General features: G+C 59.8%; 1 protein-coding gene across 2 annotated transcripts; it reads right to left on the bottom strand.

Moving 5' to 3' along the window:
• Window positions 1–69: 69 nt before the first annotated feature.
• Window positions 70–14477, bottom strand: SPRYD3 (SPRY domain containing 3). Of its 2 annotated transcripts, none has more exons than XM_062203626.1 (11): window positions 14386–14477; window positions 12924–13070; window positions 11714–11789; window positions 11171–11295; window positions 10729–10864; window positions 8828–9013; window positions 2936–3085; window positions 2513–2570; window positions 1910–2029; window positions 1660–1832; window positions 70–1402 (listed from the first exon to the last, which is right to left on the bottom strand). In XM_062203626.1, the coding sequence occupies exons 1-11, from the start codon at window positions 14406–14408 to the stop codon at window positions 1268–1270; spliced, it is 1329 nt and encodes a 442-aa protein (XP_062059610.1). In that variant the 5' UTR covers window positions 14409–14477; the 3' UTR covers window positions 70–1267. The 2 variants fall into 2 exon arrangements, with proteins under 2 accessions (XP_062059610.1, XP_062059611.1); XM_062203627.1 differs by having other exon boundaries at window positions 1313–1402; window positions 1660–1743.
• Between the last annotated feature and the right edge of the window lie 1123 nt (window positions 14478–15600).

Below are 15600 nucleotides of genomic sequence, written 5' to 3'. Positions count from 1 at the left end.
GAGTCGTGCCTTATTCCCAGGGCCTCTCAGGGACATGCCTGTGCGTCCACGGCCAGGCCCAGCAACGTCCTCCTACAGGCTCCTTAGCCCCAGCTACCACAGGTTCCCGTCCAACCTGCAGACACACTGCCCCAGCTGCCCCTCCCTCCAGCCGTCCTAGGCCTGCGCACTGCAAAGGAGGACTACGGAAACTCCATCTTTACTGGCTGTGTAAACGTCTCTGGTCTGTACATACATTTCACACATCATAGTGCAGGGCCTGAAGCCAGGGCCAAGGGGGCGGCTCCCCCACCACCCCACAGCCCGACCCGCTCTGTGCAAACCGAGGCCCGGGGCTCCCAAGGCCCTCCTCCAGGGAGAAGTCATGTAACAGGGAGGGGCCCCGGGGGCAGGAGCTCTGAGGCTGGGGGACACATGTGAGTGCTAGAATCAAACACTGAAGCAGACAGCAACTGGCACAAGCAGCAAGCGGGCATGGGGACAGAGCCGGGTGGGGTGAGGCTGAGGGGCCCTAGGGTCTCCTCCTGACCCAGAGGAAGATGAGCCCAGAGCCTCAGCCAGCATCCAGGGAGCTGGGGCCGAGGGTGCCCCGGGTAAGGAGAGGATGTAGAGGGAGGGGCCGGGGGGGCCCTCAGAAATGTGGGATGGGCGCCCATCTGTGTGTATGCAGGTGGGGGCAGAGACTCGGGCTCTGTGTGGGCCCATGGTGCCTGAACGGGAAGAGGAAGGGAGAGAAAGCCAGCTCTCTGGAGGAAAGAATGGAGGATACCCAAGAGGAGTCTCAGGGCAGTGGCCAATGACAGGAGCAAGGTGGCCCGAGAGGCCCCCCCAGCCCAGCCAGGGGGGTGACAGCAGCAGCTGGTCCACATGATGAGGACAGAAAACAGAACAGAGAATTCTGCGAGAAACACCATGGTGAGTCGGGGGCGGGGCTTCTGCTCCACCCACTGCAAAGTGCCACGCCCACATAGCAGCTGAGACTGGGCACCCGCCCCGCTCATTCCCATGGGGCCAGTGAGGGACAGGGGACCCAAGCAGGTGGGACCCCTCCTACAGCAACACCATTCTTTGGGCCCATTCCTGGCCAACCAGGGACTCAGGATAGGGACTGACAATAAGGGAGGCACCAGGTCAGAAACGTGGGCACAGAGGAGCTGGACAGAGGCCTGCACTGGTAAGGGCAGAGAGACCCTGCAGCGGCCCGGGGCCTGCTGGGCAAGCAAACCCTCAGGTGCCCGGCCCCGCAGAGGGAGTGGAGGGAGTGGGCCTAGCCGCTCAAGGGGTGCAGGTCGACCTTGACCTTTTCCCCACAGCTCAGCATCCCAATTGTGGGGAAGAAGCCTCCCGACGGCACCACAGCATCCTTCTTGCCAATGATCTTGCCGTTCCGGGTGAAGAAGACCTGGGGGTGGAGGTGGGGGGAAGAATGGAGGAGGCGGGCTACGGCCTCTTCTGGTGCTGGAGCTACACGGTCCTGAGCTCCAACCACTTCCTACAACCCAGCACGGCCTTGCCGAGGCACAGAGGGTAGTAAGAGCAGAGGCCACAAGAGGGCGTCCGGGACTGGAAAACCTCGGCCCCCCCACCTCAGCAGATGGAGCATGCAGACCCTCCTTCTCCCACCCGGCCCAGCCCCGCGCTGCAGCCTCCCCCACTCACCACCACCTTCTTGCCCTCATGCTCTTGCTCTATCTCTTCCCCATCGTCTTCCTCTTCCTCTTCCTCCTCTTCCTCCTCCCCTTCCTGGTGCAGGTACATGACGTTCCGGACGTTCCGGACGGCCCGGGCAGTTGGAGACAGAATCACTGTGTCACAGCTGTCATCACTGTCCCCTGGGAGACCAGGAAACCTCAGCTCCCGCTCATGCTGGGCAGCCACTGGCCGCCCCGCCCCGCCGCGCCCCACTGACCTTCACTATCCAGGATGTAGTCCCGGGGGAACATGATGCCACAGCCCATGATGTCCCCCTTGTAACAGCGTGGCCCGAAGGGGTCCCCCATGCCACTTCCATGGAAGATCTTCCCGTCATCTGTCTCAGGGAGAGGACAGGACCCGTGCTTGAGGGAACCCAGAGCCACCCCGACTGGCAGCGGTCGCCTCCCTGCCCACGGTGTGGGCTCAGCAGAAGGGAGCACCCAACAGGAAACGAGGATGGAGACGGACGTGGGGAGGGGGCGCCCAGTGACAACAGCAGGGACACGAGGTCCCTCAGCACAAGGGGAAACCTGCTGGGGAGCTGCTGGCAGAGGGGGAGGGAGAGGCGGAAGCCCTGAAGGCACCCAGCAGGCCAAAAAGGAGAAAGAAAAGGAAACCAAGACCCTGCAGATCTGCAGGAGGGGCCCACGGGGGCCTGAATGTCCAGCTCAGCCCGATCTCCCACCACGATCTGCTACCCCGGCTCTCCGGGCTGGGAGAGGAAACACAGATGAGGAGAAAGCACTGGCAGCCGGGGCCAGGCCACCGGGAGCCCCCCCCCCCAGTCCACTCCCTCAGCTGCATGTCCTCCACTCACCTGCATGATAAGCCACGGAGCCTCGGCTCCAGCCAGGGTGCCTGTTCTTGGGGTAGTCCTGCAGTGAGCAGAGAGGAGGAAACCCATGGAACCACGCACAACAAAGGACAGGACAGGGCGGCTGCCGCATCGCCCATGTTTTTGGAATAGACTCCCACCCAGACAGCTGCTCCCCGGCCCCCCAGCCTCTCACATCCTGGGGAGGTGAGGAGAGGGCTTGGGGCACCCACCCTGAGCCAAGCCTCTGTGCACGTGGTGCAATGGTGACGCTCTCAGATCCTCGTTCACGTGGGCTCTAGTCTGACACAGTAGATGCACACGGCCATGTTCTATCTCAGCCTAAGGTCCCCCCGGACTCCCCCAGAGCTTCCTGGGCCCATGCCAACAGCCCCACGTGCCCAGTCGCCCAGCACTTGTGCCCACCTTCCGGGCCAGCCCCAAGGCGATGTAGCATTTCTCTCCGGGGTCCACGATCTCCACCTCAAAGTAGTGGCTGCGGGTGCTCAGGGGGTGCCGGGCCTGGGCCAGCCCCACATCCACGATGCTCTTGCCCTTCCCCAAGTACTCCAGCAGCTGTGGGGAAAGAGCCGGGTGGGGTCAGGCTAACACCCACCTGGAAACCTGGTCCCAAGGCAGTGTGGGTACTGGTTCCCAGGTCTAACAACAGAAAGGACCCCAGAGGCACAATGTGGCCTCCAAATTCCAGGCAGGTGTGGAAGAACAGGGACGGGGTGTGGGGGCGCAGGGGACGGCATGGCACGAGGAGCTCCTCACTGAATGCCCTCCTGCCCTCCTCCTGGGCCTGAGATCCACCCCGCTTGCTGGGAGTCAGCAGAGAGCTGAGTGGCAGCGGGAAGGCAGGGCTTCCTGGCTGGGAACCAGGCCAGTGGGACCCCATGTGAAATGCACTTCCTCGAATCACCCGGCTGGCCTTGTAGGGAAAGGAGTGGAGAAGGGGCTGAGAGGAAACGGGGTGACTTTCTCAGGGGGCCTACTGGGGAGAGGGAGGAGGCACAGGGTGGGGGCCGGCCCCGGATGTTTGGGGAAAGGAGCGAGCTGAGAAGCCAGTTCTGCTTGGGATGGGACTGAGTCAATTTCTCAAGGTCTTTGTTTGACTTGACTTTGAAGAGACTGCTTCGGTGCTGGGTCGGAGAGGTGCTGCGGGGAGCCCAGGAACCCAGATGGTCAACTCTACTCCTTCAAGTGTCAAATGGACGGAAGGCCAAAGTGAGGACAGAGGCAGGCTCCGTGTCCCCAGCCGCAGTAGCTGCGTGCAGCTGGGACAGGGCACATGTCCCACACCGGCCCTGCCTGGGCATGACGAGGTAGCAACCCCCAGTCTGGGAGGATTTATTTATCAGTTGTCATGGTAACAGTGGGGCTATGACTCAACCCTATCCCCTCTTTCTTCCACCCTCATCATCACCTGGGAGCCCTTAATCCCCTTTTAATTACCTAAAAACCACCCCTCATCTATCCTTTCACCCCGGCAGCCCTAAAAAAATTGCTCCCTGGGGGCCTCCTCCACCCCGACAAGCCCTGGCCCTGGCCTCTCACCCACAAGGATTCCTGCCTGTGCCAGCACAGAAGCCCGCGCGGGTCTTGGCAGAGGCTGGCCCCGTACCTCTCCCCCTCTTCTGAGCGGAGCACAGGGACCTGGTGCCCTCTCCCGCCCTGGATCCCTCAAGTCTATCCACCCTCTTCTCCCAAGAGTGTGGGCAGACCAGGGAACAGCCAGAGACACAGGGAGACCACCTAACTGCACACCCAGCCCCCTGTGAATCCTACTCCCAGCCCCTGTGCATTCTTAGCCCGGCTTCCTTCCCCAGCAAGCTGGGAGGGGTGTGGCTCGACACACAGGAACTGGTCTACACTCCACCCAGCTAAAGCAGCCCCCAGCGCACCCTCTCCACCCAGCATTGCAGAACTGGGTGGGGGACCCCATAGCTGCCCTTGACCCACTCTATCCAACTGGCCTCCACGTAGGAAACACAGCGTTCTCCAGCTCCAGAGCCAAAAGCCGGCCGGTCCAGATCCTAATCCTTGGGAAAAACCCGCCCAATGATTCCCTCGGCCTCGGCCCTGAAGAGGGCAGATGCTGCAGCTTGACTAAGCTTCGGGGGGGCATGGGGTGCGTCCTGAGGTCACAACCAGGACCATTGGCACTGGCATGGGCCTCAAGGCCCACTCCCACTCCCACCTGCAGTGGTCAGACGGCTGGCTGACATCCCGGATGGCCAGGTCCCTGCATGGTGTGCCTCCCTGAGACAGGAAGTGCCACCCCTCACGGTGGAAGCCAGCCGACGTCATCTGACGAGCCTTTTCAGGGCAGAGGGGCGGAGGTGGGAAAGTGGGGCTCCCTAACAGACCACAGCTAGTCCCCAGGAACCTAGGATTTGGACTACTGTGATCCTGGTGCTGGTCTGTGTCTGTGCTCAGATGCCTTAGTGAGGAAGAAAATTCAGCACACTGGGTTTCAATCCTAACTCCATTACTCAGTAGCCACGAATCTTCGGCAAGACACAGTCACGTCTTCAAGCTCCGGTTTTGTCATCAATAGAATGGGGCTAATACCACCTGCATTTCCACAACGGGTGAGAGAGACTCCATGAAGTCTCAGCAGAGAGCCAGACACCCAGTAGGCAGGCACACTGGAAACCCCAACCACTGAGAAGAAAGTGCCCTCTCACCTCTACTCTTCCCTCCAACCACAACAGCCACTCAGGCCACAAAGGACAGGTGACCGTGCCCCAGGCCACCTCCCCGCTGACCGCCACCCAATCATCAGGAATGTTCCTCTGCATCTTTGGTGAGAACCCTCTCCTTGGGGCCTCACATCCTCCTGCTGCCTCAAACACACGTACACACCACCAGTGCCCGGAAAGGCCGAGCGAGTGGGCACGATGAAAACAGGCTGGAGGCTGCACTCCACACCTGCCTCCTAGCAGCAGCCGCCTCACGGCCTCGTCTCCCCTTCCCAGCAGAGACCCAGGGGGGGCCAGAGCCCGCGGGGCCCGGAAGCAGCTGAAACAGGAATCGAGCACGCACTCGCCACCAGCCAGCTCAGGCCCCAACACGGCCTCCCTCTGGGCTGGGTCTGGGAGGACCCCCGGGAGGGTAGGGCCTCATTCACCCTCTCTGTGTATGGAGCTGTTGTCCTGTCACCAGGGAGTTGTCAGAGAGCTGGGAACAGGGAACAAAGAGAGAACAAGTCTAATCCCACTGTACCGGCTGCCCCCCACCCTCTACACGTTACCTCACAGCGTGAGGCCTGCAGGCAGGGGTGGGCGAGAGGCCGCACTCCCATCCCTGAGTACATGCCACAGCAATCCTCCATCTCCCGCAGGGGCCTGTGGGGACACGCTTTAGGGGGGAAATGGAGGCCACAAGAGACAGAAAGAATTTCACTCAAGAAAGAGCCGCATCTGAGGCCGGCGCTATGGCACAGGGGGTTAAAGCCCTGGCCAGAAGCACCGGCATCCCACATAGGCGCCAGTTCGAGACCCGGATGCTCCTCTTCCGATCCCGCTCTCTGCTATGGCCTGGGAGAGCAGTCGAAGATGGCCCAAGTCCTTGGGCCCCTGCACCCGCGTGGGAGACCTGGAAGAAGCTCCTGGCTCCTGGCTTCAGATCGGCGCAGCTCTGGCCGTTGCAGCCATCTGAGGAGTGAACCAGCGGATGGATCTCTCTCTCTCTCTCAAATAAATAAAATCAATCTTTTTTTTTTTTTTTAAAAGAGCCACATCTGTCTGTGTACAGATACTCAGATCAAACAACGCCACTAAGTATTAACAGTTGTTGAATCTGGGGAAGGGGCATACAAGTGTTTGCTGCACTATTTCTGCTTTATTTTATTTTCTGTATATTTGAAATTTTTCATAATGAAACAGTGGCAGCAAAAAAAAAGAGCCAGGAAGTGAATCCCTCTTGTTTGTGAGAACCAATGAAAAGGGAGAAGAGGACCCTTGGGACCCCAACACTGAGAGAAAGGACTCAGAGCGTGCAGCACGCCAAGGCGGCCAAGGGAGCCCTCGCAGAAGGGTCTTGGCTAGGGAGCCGAGAAAGCAGTCTCCCAGGGGGAGTGGGCTCTCACTCTGAGAACTCCAGTCCACCGCGAGGACGCGTGGGAAGGGAGCTGACTTCCCACAAAAGAGCAGGGAACAGACAGAACCAGTCTAACCCACTGTACTGGCTGCACCCACCCTCCACACACGGGGGTGGGAGGCCACAGCAGGCACAGCCGCTCCTGCACGTACGACAGGGTTACCCACCGAACAACTCCCAGGAAGTTGCAAACGCCCATTAGCTGAGCATGGACGGACTCCACCTAACCTCCCTAGCACCCTAGCCACGCTGCACAGAGCCCCGTGAGAGCGGCTCACTTGGCCCTGCGGTCACGGGGCTGGGCTGGCTGTGAGCCACCATGCTCGGCACTGCAGGGCAGGGATGTCCTGCACGGCGCCAGCCCAGGGAAAGATCAAAGCACAGCTTCTACCAACAGCACGTCGCTTCTGCGCCACCATAAAGCTAAAAAAAAAATTTCTAAGTCAAAATATTACAAGTTGGGAACCACCTCAATTACACTGGGAAAGGCAGGGTTCAGGGGTCATATAATGAGCAGCTGGGCCTGCTTGTGCTACTGACTCACCGTCTGACATCTGAACAAACCTCTCCTCTCGTCTCTGGGGCTGTTTTCTCACCCACAGCCAAACGAGAGGATATTTGGGAATGTGTGGGCATCTGTGGGGCTGTCACGCGCCCAGGACAGGGGCCAGGAGCACCTTGTGGCTAGGAGCTGCACATCAAAAAACCACCCCAACTGCCATGCCAAGTCTCCCACTGAGGGATTCTGGGCAAGGGGGCATCAAAGCCTCGCTCCAAAGGGCACAGGACGGAGAGCGCGGGAGAAACCAGCTCTCAGGGCGGCAGAGATGAGAGGCCCCCGGAGACACAGGCAGCAAAGGGTAAGGGGGAGGCCACACCAGACGCCTTCAGAAGAGGCAGCCACGAGCGTGGCCCAAACCTCTTCCAGGTTCCTCTGGGACAACACGGCTCTCAGTGGTTGAGTCAGAAACACAGTAACGGGAAGAAGAGCTGGGAGGGAGGCAGCCAGGAGCCAAGCAGGGATAATGGAGGAAACTGGTAAGTCACCCCTGTCCGGAAGGCGAGAAGGCACACGTGCTCAGGAGGCTCATGCCCACGTCTGCCTCTGCTCCCCGGAGCAGCGAGGACCCAGCGAGCAGTGTGCCCACCCTGCCAGCTATCCCGGGCTGGGCTGAGGAACTGAGAGAAGAGCCAAACGCAACAGTTTAGCGTAGGCCTCAAAAAAAATCCTGGAGTGAGTGGCCTAAGGCCGCTGGGGGAGGGTGGGGAGGAAGGAAGGCTATTTATAAATATCTGTGGGATTCCGCGTCACTCAGAAGACTGCCTGGGAGGAGCCGGGAGCGGGAGTGCGGACAGGTCCAGGACAGGAAAGATGCCAAGAAAACCCTGTGTGGAGAGGTCAGGCATGAGAACTGGACCATGGTCCTGGCTCAGTCCCAACTTCGACTCTGTGGATGCCACCAAAATGATGGTGGAGGGGGAAAGAGAGAGGAGAGGGGAGAGGGGAGGGCCGGGCGCCCCAGGCTTCCTGGCTGGGCCAGGACTACCCTGAACTCCACAAGGGGGAGACCTTGCTCAGAATCCACTCCCGCCCCCGCCCCTGACTGCTCCTGTCCTGCTGAGGTGACAAAGCAGCCTGGGCTAGGGTGATTAGGCCAGAGGGTGGAACAAAAGGCCAGGCCTGGGTGAAGGGGCAGCAGGGGGACAATTCAAGGTGGGAGGCCTGAGTGGCCCAGACCCCGGACTCAGTGCCCAGTCACTCCCCACACAGCAGGAGGTGCAGGAGGAAGCTAGGAGGAATTCCCCTCTCTCTGGGGCCAAGCGCTTCCCAAGGCCGCTTCAACTCCAGGGAGAGACCAGAGCAGGTGCGTGGAGAAGGCGCAGGAAGCGAGCTCAGAGGCTCCGGGATTCTCAGAGACCCTCCACCAGCCTCCATTCTCAACCTTTGGAAGATGCAGAGGGCAGACGGAGGGGCTGACATCGACGCTCAAGCAAGATTTTACAGAGCTCTCCAGACGTGTGTGGGACTTGAGACCACACCCACCCCACGCACTGTGTGAACGGGAAGCCTGGGCCAGCCACGCCTCAGCCCCTGGAAGGCAGGTGTGCAGGGCGACAGAGGGCGTAGGATGTCAAAGGTAGGGCTAGCGTCCGCCCCACCCCCAGCACCCACCTCGCCCCATCCCCAGTGCCCGCCCCGGCCACACTTACGGTTCCACAGACTCGCACGTCGTGTAGCCGGCCCCACTCATCCTCGTAGCTGTCCACCACCATGACGCCATCGTCCTCGCGGCCCAGCTCGACGTTGAGGTGCAGCCGCACCTCCTCTCCCAAGGAGTGCATGCCCACTGCTGGGAACAGCCCATCCGGGGACATGGGCATGATGGTGGACCCCACCTGCAGCAGAGGAAGGAGACAGCTGCCACCTGGCTCACTTCTCCACGGCTCATCTGACTCTCACCAGGGTGTTTGGGTTTTTGAAGATTTATTTATGTATTTGAAAGAGTGTCAGAGGGAGGGAGGGAGGGAGGGAGAAGGCAGGCTCTCCCACCTGCTGGTTCACCCCCCAAATGGCCGCAAGGGCTAAGACTGGGCCAAGCTATAAGCCAGGAGCCTGGAGCTCCATCTAGACCTCTCACACGGCCGGGAGGGGCCCAAGCACTGGGACCATCTTCCGCTGCTTTCCCAAGCACATTAGCAGGGAGCTGGATGGGAAGTGGAGCAGCCGGGACTCGAATCTGTGCTCTGGTACAGGATGCAGGTGTCGCAAGCAGTGGCTTCACCCACTGTGCCAAGAATCATATAGAGTGATAAGATGTTTAAAAATCAAAGGGGCTGGCGCCACGGCTCACTTGGCTAATCCTCCACCTGCGGCACCGGCACCCCGGGTTCTAGTCCTGGTTGGGGTGCCGGATTCTGTCCCGGTTGCTCCTCTTCCAGTCCAGCTCTCTGCTGTGGCCCGGAAGTGCAGTGGAGGATGGCCCAAGTCCTCGGGCCCTGTACCCACATGGGAGACCAGGAGGAAGCACCTGGCTCCTGGCTTCGGATCAGCGCAGCGCCGGCCATAGCAGCCATTTGGGGGGTGAACCAATGGAAAGGAAGACCTTTCTCTCTGTCTCTCTCTCTCTCACTGTCTAACTCTGCCTGTCAAAAAATAAATAATAAAAAATAAAATAAAAACCAAAGGTACAAAAAAGTCTAAAAACATGCCAGGTACTCCTGGCCAAGCAGAAGTGTCTGTCGACTTGCTGCCAAACCCTCTGGTGCCTCAGAGCATGGACTGAAGCAGAAGAGCGCTGCGGCAGACGCTCGGGGTAGGACGTCTCAGCCAAGGCCGCAGAGAGAAACTGTCCAAGACAGAGTTGGGCAAGAGGAAGAGGGCTGGGTCCCTCTCATCTACTTGCTCTTGACGTGTCCTTCACCCCTACCAGCCTCTCTCAACAGGGAAGAAGTACAACAAGCAAAGCAAAACACAGAAGGGGTGGATGTTTGGCACAGAGGGTGAGACCACTTGGGATACCACACCCTGCAGAGCACCAGGGTCTGAACCTGAGCTCCGCCTCTTGCCGACACACACCCTAGGAGGCCCCTGCACCCACATGGAGGTCAGGACGAGCTCCTGGCTCCTGGCTTCGGCCTGACCCAGCCCTGGCTTTTGTGGCATTTGGGAAGGGAGCCAGGGGATGGAAGATTTTTCTCTCTAGACTGTCTGTCTCTTTCTCTATGTCTCTGCCTTTCAAATAAACAAACAGAGAGAGACAGAGAGAAAGGAAGAAACGCCATAGTCCCAGAAGTATTCAAGTCAAAAACCCAAAGGGGACCCCAGCTTTTGCAGTCAGGCCATCTGGTCTACTTTTCTTCCTGCTCAGAATCTTTCCTCAAATCACCCAATTCCAGCGCCCACAATGCCTGCTCACCCTCCCTGCACCTCCACGCCAGCCACCTGGGTAATATCCCATCTTGCCCCGGGCAAGGGAAGTTTCTTCTGCACACAGAGCACTTCAGGAGGGTCTGAGGTGGGTGTGCAGGAGATGGGGATTAAGCACACGGTCCCGGGCAAGGCCCAGCCAGCAGACCCTTGGGCGGCTTCAAGGCCCCTCAAGCCCACTCACCCGCTTCCCGTTTTTGGTGAAGAAGATCTGGGCAGTCTGCACGTCAAAGGACACAGGCTCAATGCCGCAGCCAATCCGGTCCCCGGAGTTGCACTTTGACCCAAACTGGCGGCCCTTGGCCCGGCCATTGTACAGCCTGTGGACAGAGGTGCAGAGACACGGCCTGGCCTCCCTCTCCTCCTCCACACTGGCAGCTGCGGCCTTGTCTCCCTGCTCCTGGTCACCCTGTGACAGTAGCCACTCCGCTTAAGCCCTGGGTGAGTCCCCGTTCCCCTTTAAGCTTGAAAATCTGGAAGCGCAGCTGCCCAATGACCCCCATGACTTGGTCAGAAAAGCCCATGAGAACACCCCAGCGCAGGGGAAGGAGCAGCCAAAGCTTCCCCAACGTGATCCTTCGCGTCTTAGACACCCAAATCCGCAGGCTCGGCAGGAGGAGACTCACTTGCCGTCATCGGCATGGTAGGCCACAGAGTCCGGCAGCCAGCCAGGCTGGTGATCCAGGCTGTAGTACTGAGGGACCAGCCCCACAGCAATGGTGCCCCGGACGCCGCTGTCCACAATAGATACCTGCAGGAAACCCGTGGGGCACACTCAGCTTGCAGGAGTGGGGAGGGATGTCAGAGATCAGAAGGGACTGAGCTCAAACAGACAAACGACGTGGGAACCACTGACACAGAGGTGTGATGGCGGAGCGTGGGAGCCTGCGTCATCACGCTACTCAAGAACCCGTTTCCAAGGACAGCGAACAGGAGCTGGGTTCAGGTTAGGAGGTGGAGAAGGACTTGGGTCAAAAGCTGGGCTCCTGTGAAGTCCACTTGGTGACGGGAAGGAGGGCAGAGGGCCAGGACCCTTCTCCAAGCCAGGAAGGCGGCCCGGGAGAACCAGGGAAAGGTCAAGGTCATGAATCTCATGGAGAACCTCCTTGCCGCTTAGTGATCTCACCCTGATCGCATCCTTTACTCTGCCCACCCCCCGCCCTCATCACCTCAAAATAATTGCTGTCCTTGGTCAAGGGTCGGGAAGCCACATAGCAGCCAACTTCACCAGAGTTTCCATGGTAACTGAAGGAAGAATGAGGGGGATTTCCATTAGCAGCCCAATGCAGGAGTGAGGGAGGGGACCTCAGCACCCCCCAACCACCACTCCCCCAACCCCCCACGAGGACCAGCACAGAAGAGAATCCATTAGGCCTCGCTTCAGGACATCGGTGCCGACACTGTAACAAGACACTTAAGGTAACCCCTCTGCTTCCACTGCCTCCAGCCAGGGTCCAAGCCACGCAGGCCGACACAAGCCTGGTTCTCCATTTTCACAGGGAGAAGAATGTGCAGCTCCACTTGGTTGCCTTTTAGGGTTCTCATCACCCTGTCCAACCACAATCCCGCGGCAGCTATTTGATCTAGAACTTAAGCCACAGGTTGCGCACCTGCATCCCAGATCAGACTATCTGCATTTGAGTCCCGGCTCTGCTCCTATTCCAGTCTCCTGCTGATGTGCACGCTGGGAGGCGAAAGTGACGGCTCAGATAGTTAGCTTCCTGCCACCCACACGGAGACTGGACTGAATCCCTGGCTCCCAGCTTCAGCCTGGCTTAGTCCAAGACGTTGTGGGGAGCAGATGGGAGATCTCTGTCTCTCCCTGCCCCCCAGCTTATCAAATAAACAAACCATCTCAATCCCTCACCCTGCAGCCTCTTTTTTCTCTGGCTCTGTTCTCAGCGAAACAGAGAACAGCTGGTCCTCTGTGCCAAAGTCTTTGCAGGCTGGAAGACACTTTGTAGTCCCCAGAGTCCTCCTCAGCTCTCTTGCCACCAGGCTAAAGAACACTTCGTCCTTCCCGCTTGTGACAGAATCAAGCACAGAAGGAGTTGGGGAAGGGGCTCAAGCCGGAAAAGTGAAAGCGAACACAGAGACCAAAGACAAGGGAGTGGGGGCTGAGACCCTGGCAGCCCCCTAAAGCAGACACGACCAGTCCCAAAGCCCAGCCAGGACAGACCCTCGCGGTGCAGGACATAGCACTCCTGTGGCGGAGGCAGCCGGGATGCAGAGTGAAGCGGCCCGCATGGCTCCACTCAGCACGGCTTCTAGAACCAGGCACACCCTCCCGGTGCGGTGTAGACAGTAGACGACTCCCTCCCTCCCTCTGCCAAAGCCCCCGCTCATCTCTAACACCTGGAACAGTTCCCCTAGGCGCACCTCAGCGTGTCTCCATCCACAAGAATGTGTTTGAACCTCTCCTGGTACCGGAAAGCCCGAACCTCTCGAATCTCCCTGATCCGCCGGCGCCAATTCAGAAACCGGTAGTGCAGGTTCAGGTCATCCATCTTGTTCATGAGAACAAACCTGGCGGGCGAGGAAGAGAGTAAGGGAGAAACAGGGTCTGAGCAAAGCCTTTACTTGGCCTGCTTGACCCAGAATGTGGCTCATCTGGTGCGGGAATTGAAGCCATCTGCTCAGGTTCTCCTCAACAATCCCCATCCTCATCCTTCTGTTCCTAAAACACGCAGGGAGCTCCTACCAGGTGCTACGAGTAGAGCTGCCAACAGATGAATGGGATTCTCATGCCCATGGGGCTTCCATTCTAGTACGTGTGGGCGGGAGGCCCAACAGACAGACACCAGTTATGATGATTCTGAACAGCAGAGGAACAAAACCCAGTGTGTTGTGATCATGGAGGGAGTGGACAGAGTACAAAGCTGGACTCTCCGAAGAGGGGACATCCGAGTGGGAAAGGAGGTAGGCGCGTGACAAGCCTAAGCAAGAGCCTTCCAGGAAGACAGCCAGCCAGGGCACAGGTCAAAAGAACAGAGGGTCAGGGCAGCCCGCCGTCAGGAATGGGAGGGAGAAGTGTATGAGATGAGACAGGAGCCTGGAGCCGAGCCAAGGCCCTGCAGACCACGGTAAGCAGTCTGAGAACCCATCCCAGCAGGACCAAGGCCGGCAGTGGCCAATCAGTTGGCGTCCCCTAAGATGGCCTCGTGCACTAAGATGCCAGGCGGACAGGAGCGGGATGACCCATTCCCATGTCCACACAACCAGCGGCGCCAACACAGGAGTGAATGCGGACATTTATCCTGGCAGCCAAACGTGAGAAAAACGTGAAGCACTCTGCCCTCCTCACTCCCCCAGACGCTGGGACAAGGGGTCCACCCAGAGCCTGCACACAGTAGGTGCTTCGTAAGCTTCCGCTGGCCTGCATTGTTTCTATCCCAAGGCGCATGAGGACTCTAATGCAGTAGCTACAAGCCACCACGTAGCCCACGGGCAGGCACCCGTGGGGCAGCCCTGAGACTCCTCTGCCACCCTGGGCACTCAGCCGGGACTCCAGCCCAGGTGGGTGGGGGCGGCCCAGAACGCCATAGCTCTGGCACCGGCGACTGACAGCCGCGCTAGGCCGGCCCGGTCATTCAGACAAGCCCGGGGTGGGTGGGGGGACAAGGGGGGCCCCCAGGCGTCCCGGTGACTACGGCCAGTCTCCTCAGGCCCTGCACCGAGCCAAGGCTGCGCCGCCGCAGGTGGGAAGACACCCAGGGACCAGAGCTCAAGGCCCCGCCCCTGATCCCGGAACCCCCGCCCAGGACCCCCGCCCCCTGCCTCGGACTCGGGGCGGGGGGGAGACCCGAGGCCTCCGGGACCCCGCCCCCCGGTCCCCGCCTACCGGGGCCGCCGCGTCCTCCTCATCCATAGGCCTCTCAGCTCCGCACACAAGCTCTTCGGCCGCCGCCACCACACACATCCGGGTCCCCGCCCTTCCTACGCTCTCCCGAGGCCCGCCCCCCTCACTGACTTCAGCCAATCTGCAGTGGCCTCGCAAGACGAGCACCTGCAGCAGCCAATCGTAGGGCTCAGGCCGGGGGTGGGGCGCGGCCCGGTGAGCCGGGTACCTAGCGCTGGGTCTCGCCTGGTAAACCCGGGTGTGTGGAGGGTGGGAGGAGGCGACGTGGCGGCGCGAACGTCGCGCCGGGTGCTCTGGGCGTCCGGGAGGCGGTGGCGGGGCGGTGGCCACGCTCGCGCGGACGTTGCGAGTGCTTCTTGAGCGCTCGGTTCCGCGCTCGATGTGATACCAAAATCTTTATTCCCTTTGAGCCCACTTCGCCTTGTGGAATACACACGATGCTTTTCGCGCGGAGGAGCCGGAGGTGCGCCTGCCTCACCGTTCGTTCGTTCTGGGAAGGACATTCCGTTCCAGGAGGAGCGCACCGCGGCTTTGGTGGGAAAAGGGGACGAGGGAGCGGTACCATAAACGGTACGGAAATGGGAGTCAATGGGAAACAGCTGGACCTCTGAGAGCCCCCATTCTGTGACCCAGAGGGCAAAGGCTTGGTGTTGTGACTGACTGCAGCCTGCGGCCGCCTGCCAACCCCTGGATGGTTGCCAGCTCATCCCGCACCCCTCCTGAGCGTTCCACCCCCTCTTCCTGGGCTATAAAAATACCTCCGGCCTCAACTCTGCAGCTCGCCCCCAAATCAGCCGAGGAGGGACTGGCCTGGGGAGCTCCCAGTGCTACAACCCACGCCCGGTCTCCTTTCTAGAAACTTAGCGGCTAGCTCGGGCCTGGGATGGAGTGGGCAGAGGAAGGGGTCTCCCGCAGGGTTTTCTCGTCCAGTGCTAGGTACGGGGCTGGCCTTTGCTGAAAGCGCCTTTCCTGGCGTCCTCAGGGCCTGCGCGTTTGAAGTGCACCGGCTGATAAGTTATATATACACCCCTGAAAATATGACCTGACCACCACCTGTGATGTGGGGGCAGGTGGGTCTGGATTCCCGTTCCAGGTCCTTGCCTGTTACCTAGAGAAGCGTTCTAAGCACAGGCACATAGATGGTGTATGAAGTGATGTGTTTGTTTAAAAGGTGAGACCATGCACACGTGCGTGTGG

Source organism: Lepus europaeus, chromosome 10 (assembly GCF_033115175.1).
Source record: "Lepus europaeus isolate LE1 chromosome 10, mLepTim1.pri, whole genome shotgun sequence".
In the NCBI taxonomy this organism is placed as follows: Eukaryota; Metazoa; Chordata; class Mammalia; order Lagomorpha; family Leporidae; genus Lepus; species Lepus europaeus.
This window is presented reverse-complemented; position numbering and strand designations above follow the sequence as displayed.

Excerpts from the sequence above, each read along its gene's own strand:
- SPRYD3 (XM_062203626.1), bottom strand. The coding sequence starts at position 14,408 with ATGAGGAGGACGCGGCGGCCCCG. Across the intron at positions 9,014-10,728 it reads TCACCAAAAACGGGAAGCGG|GTGGGGTCCACCATCATGCC; the intron begins GTGAGTGGGCTT and ends CCTCTGCTGCAG. Across the intron at positions 2,571-2,935 it reads CCTTGGGGCTGGCCCGGAAG|GACTACCCCAAGAACAGGCA; the intron begins GTGGGCACAAGT and ends TGCTCACTGCAG.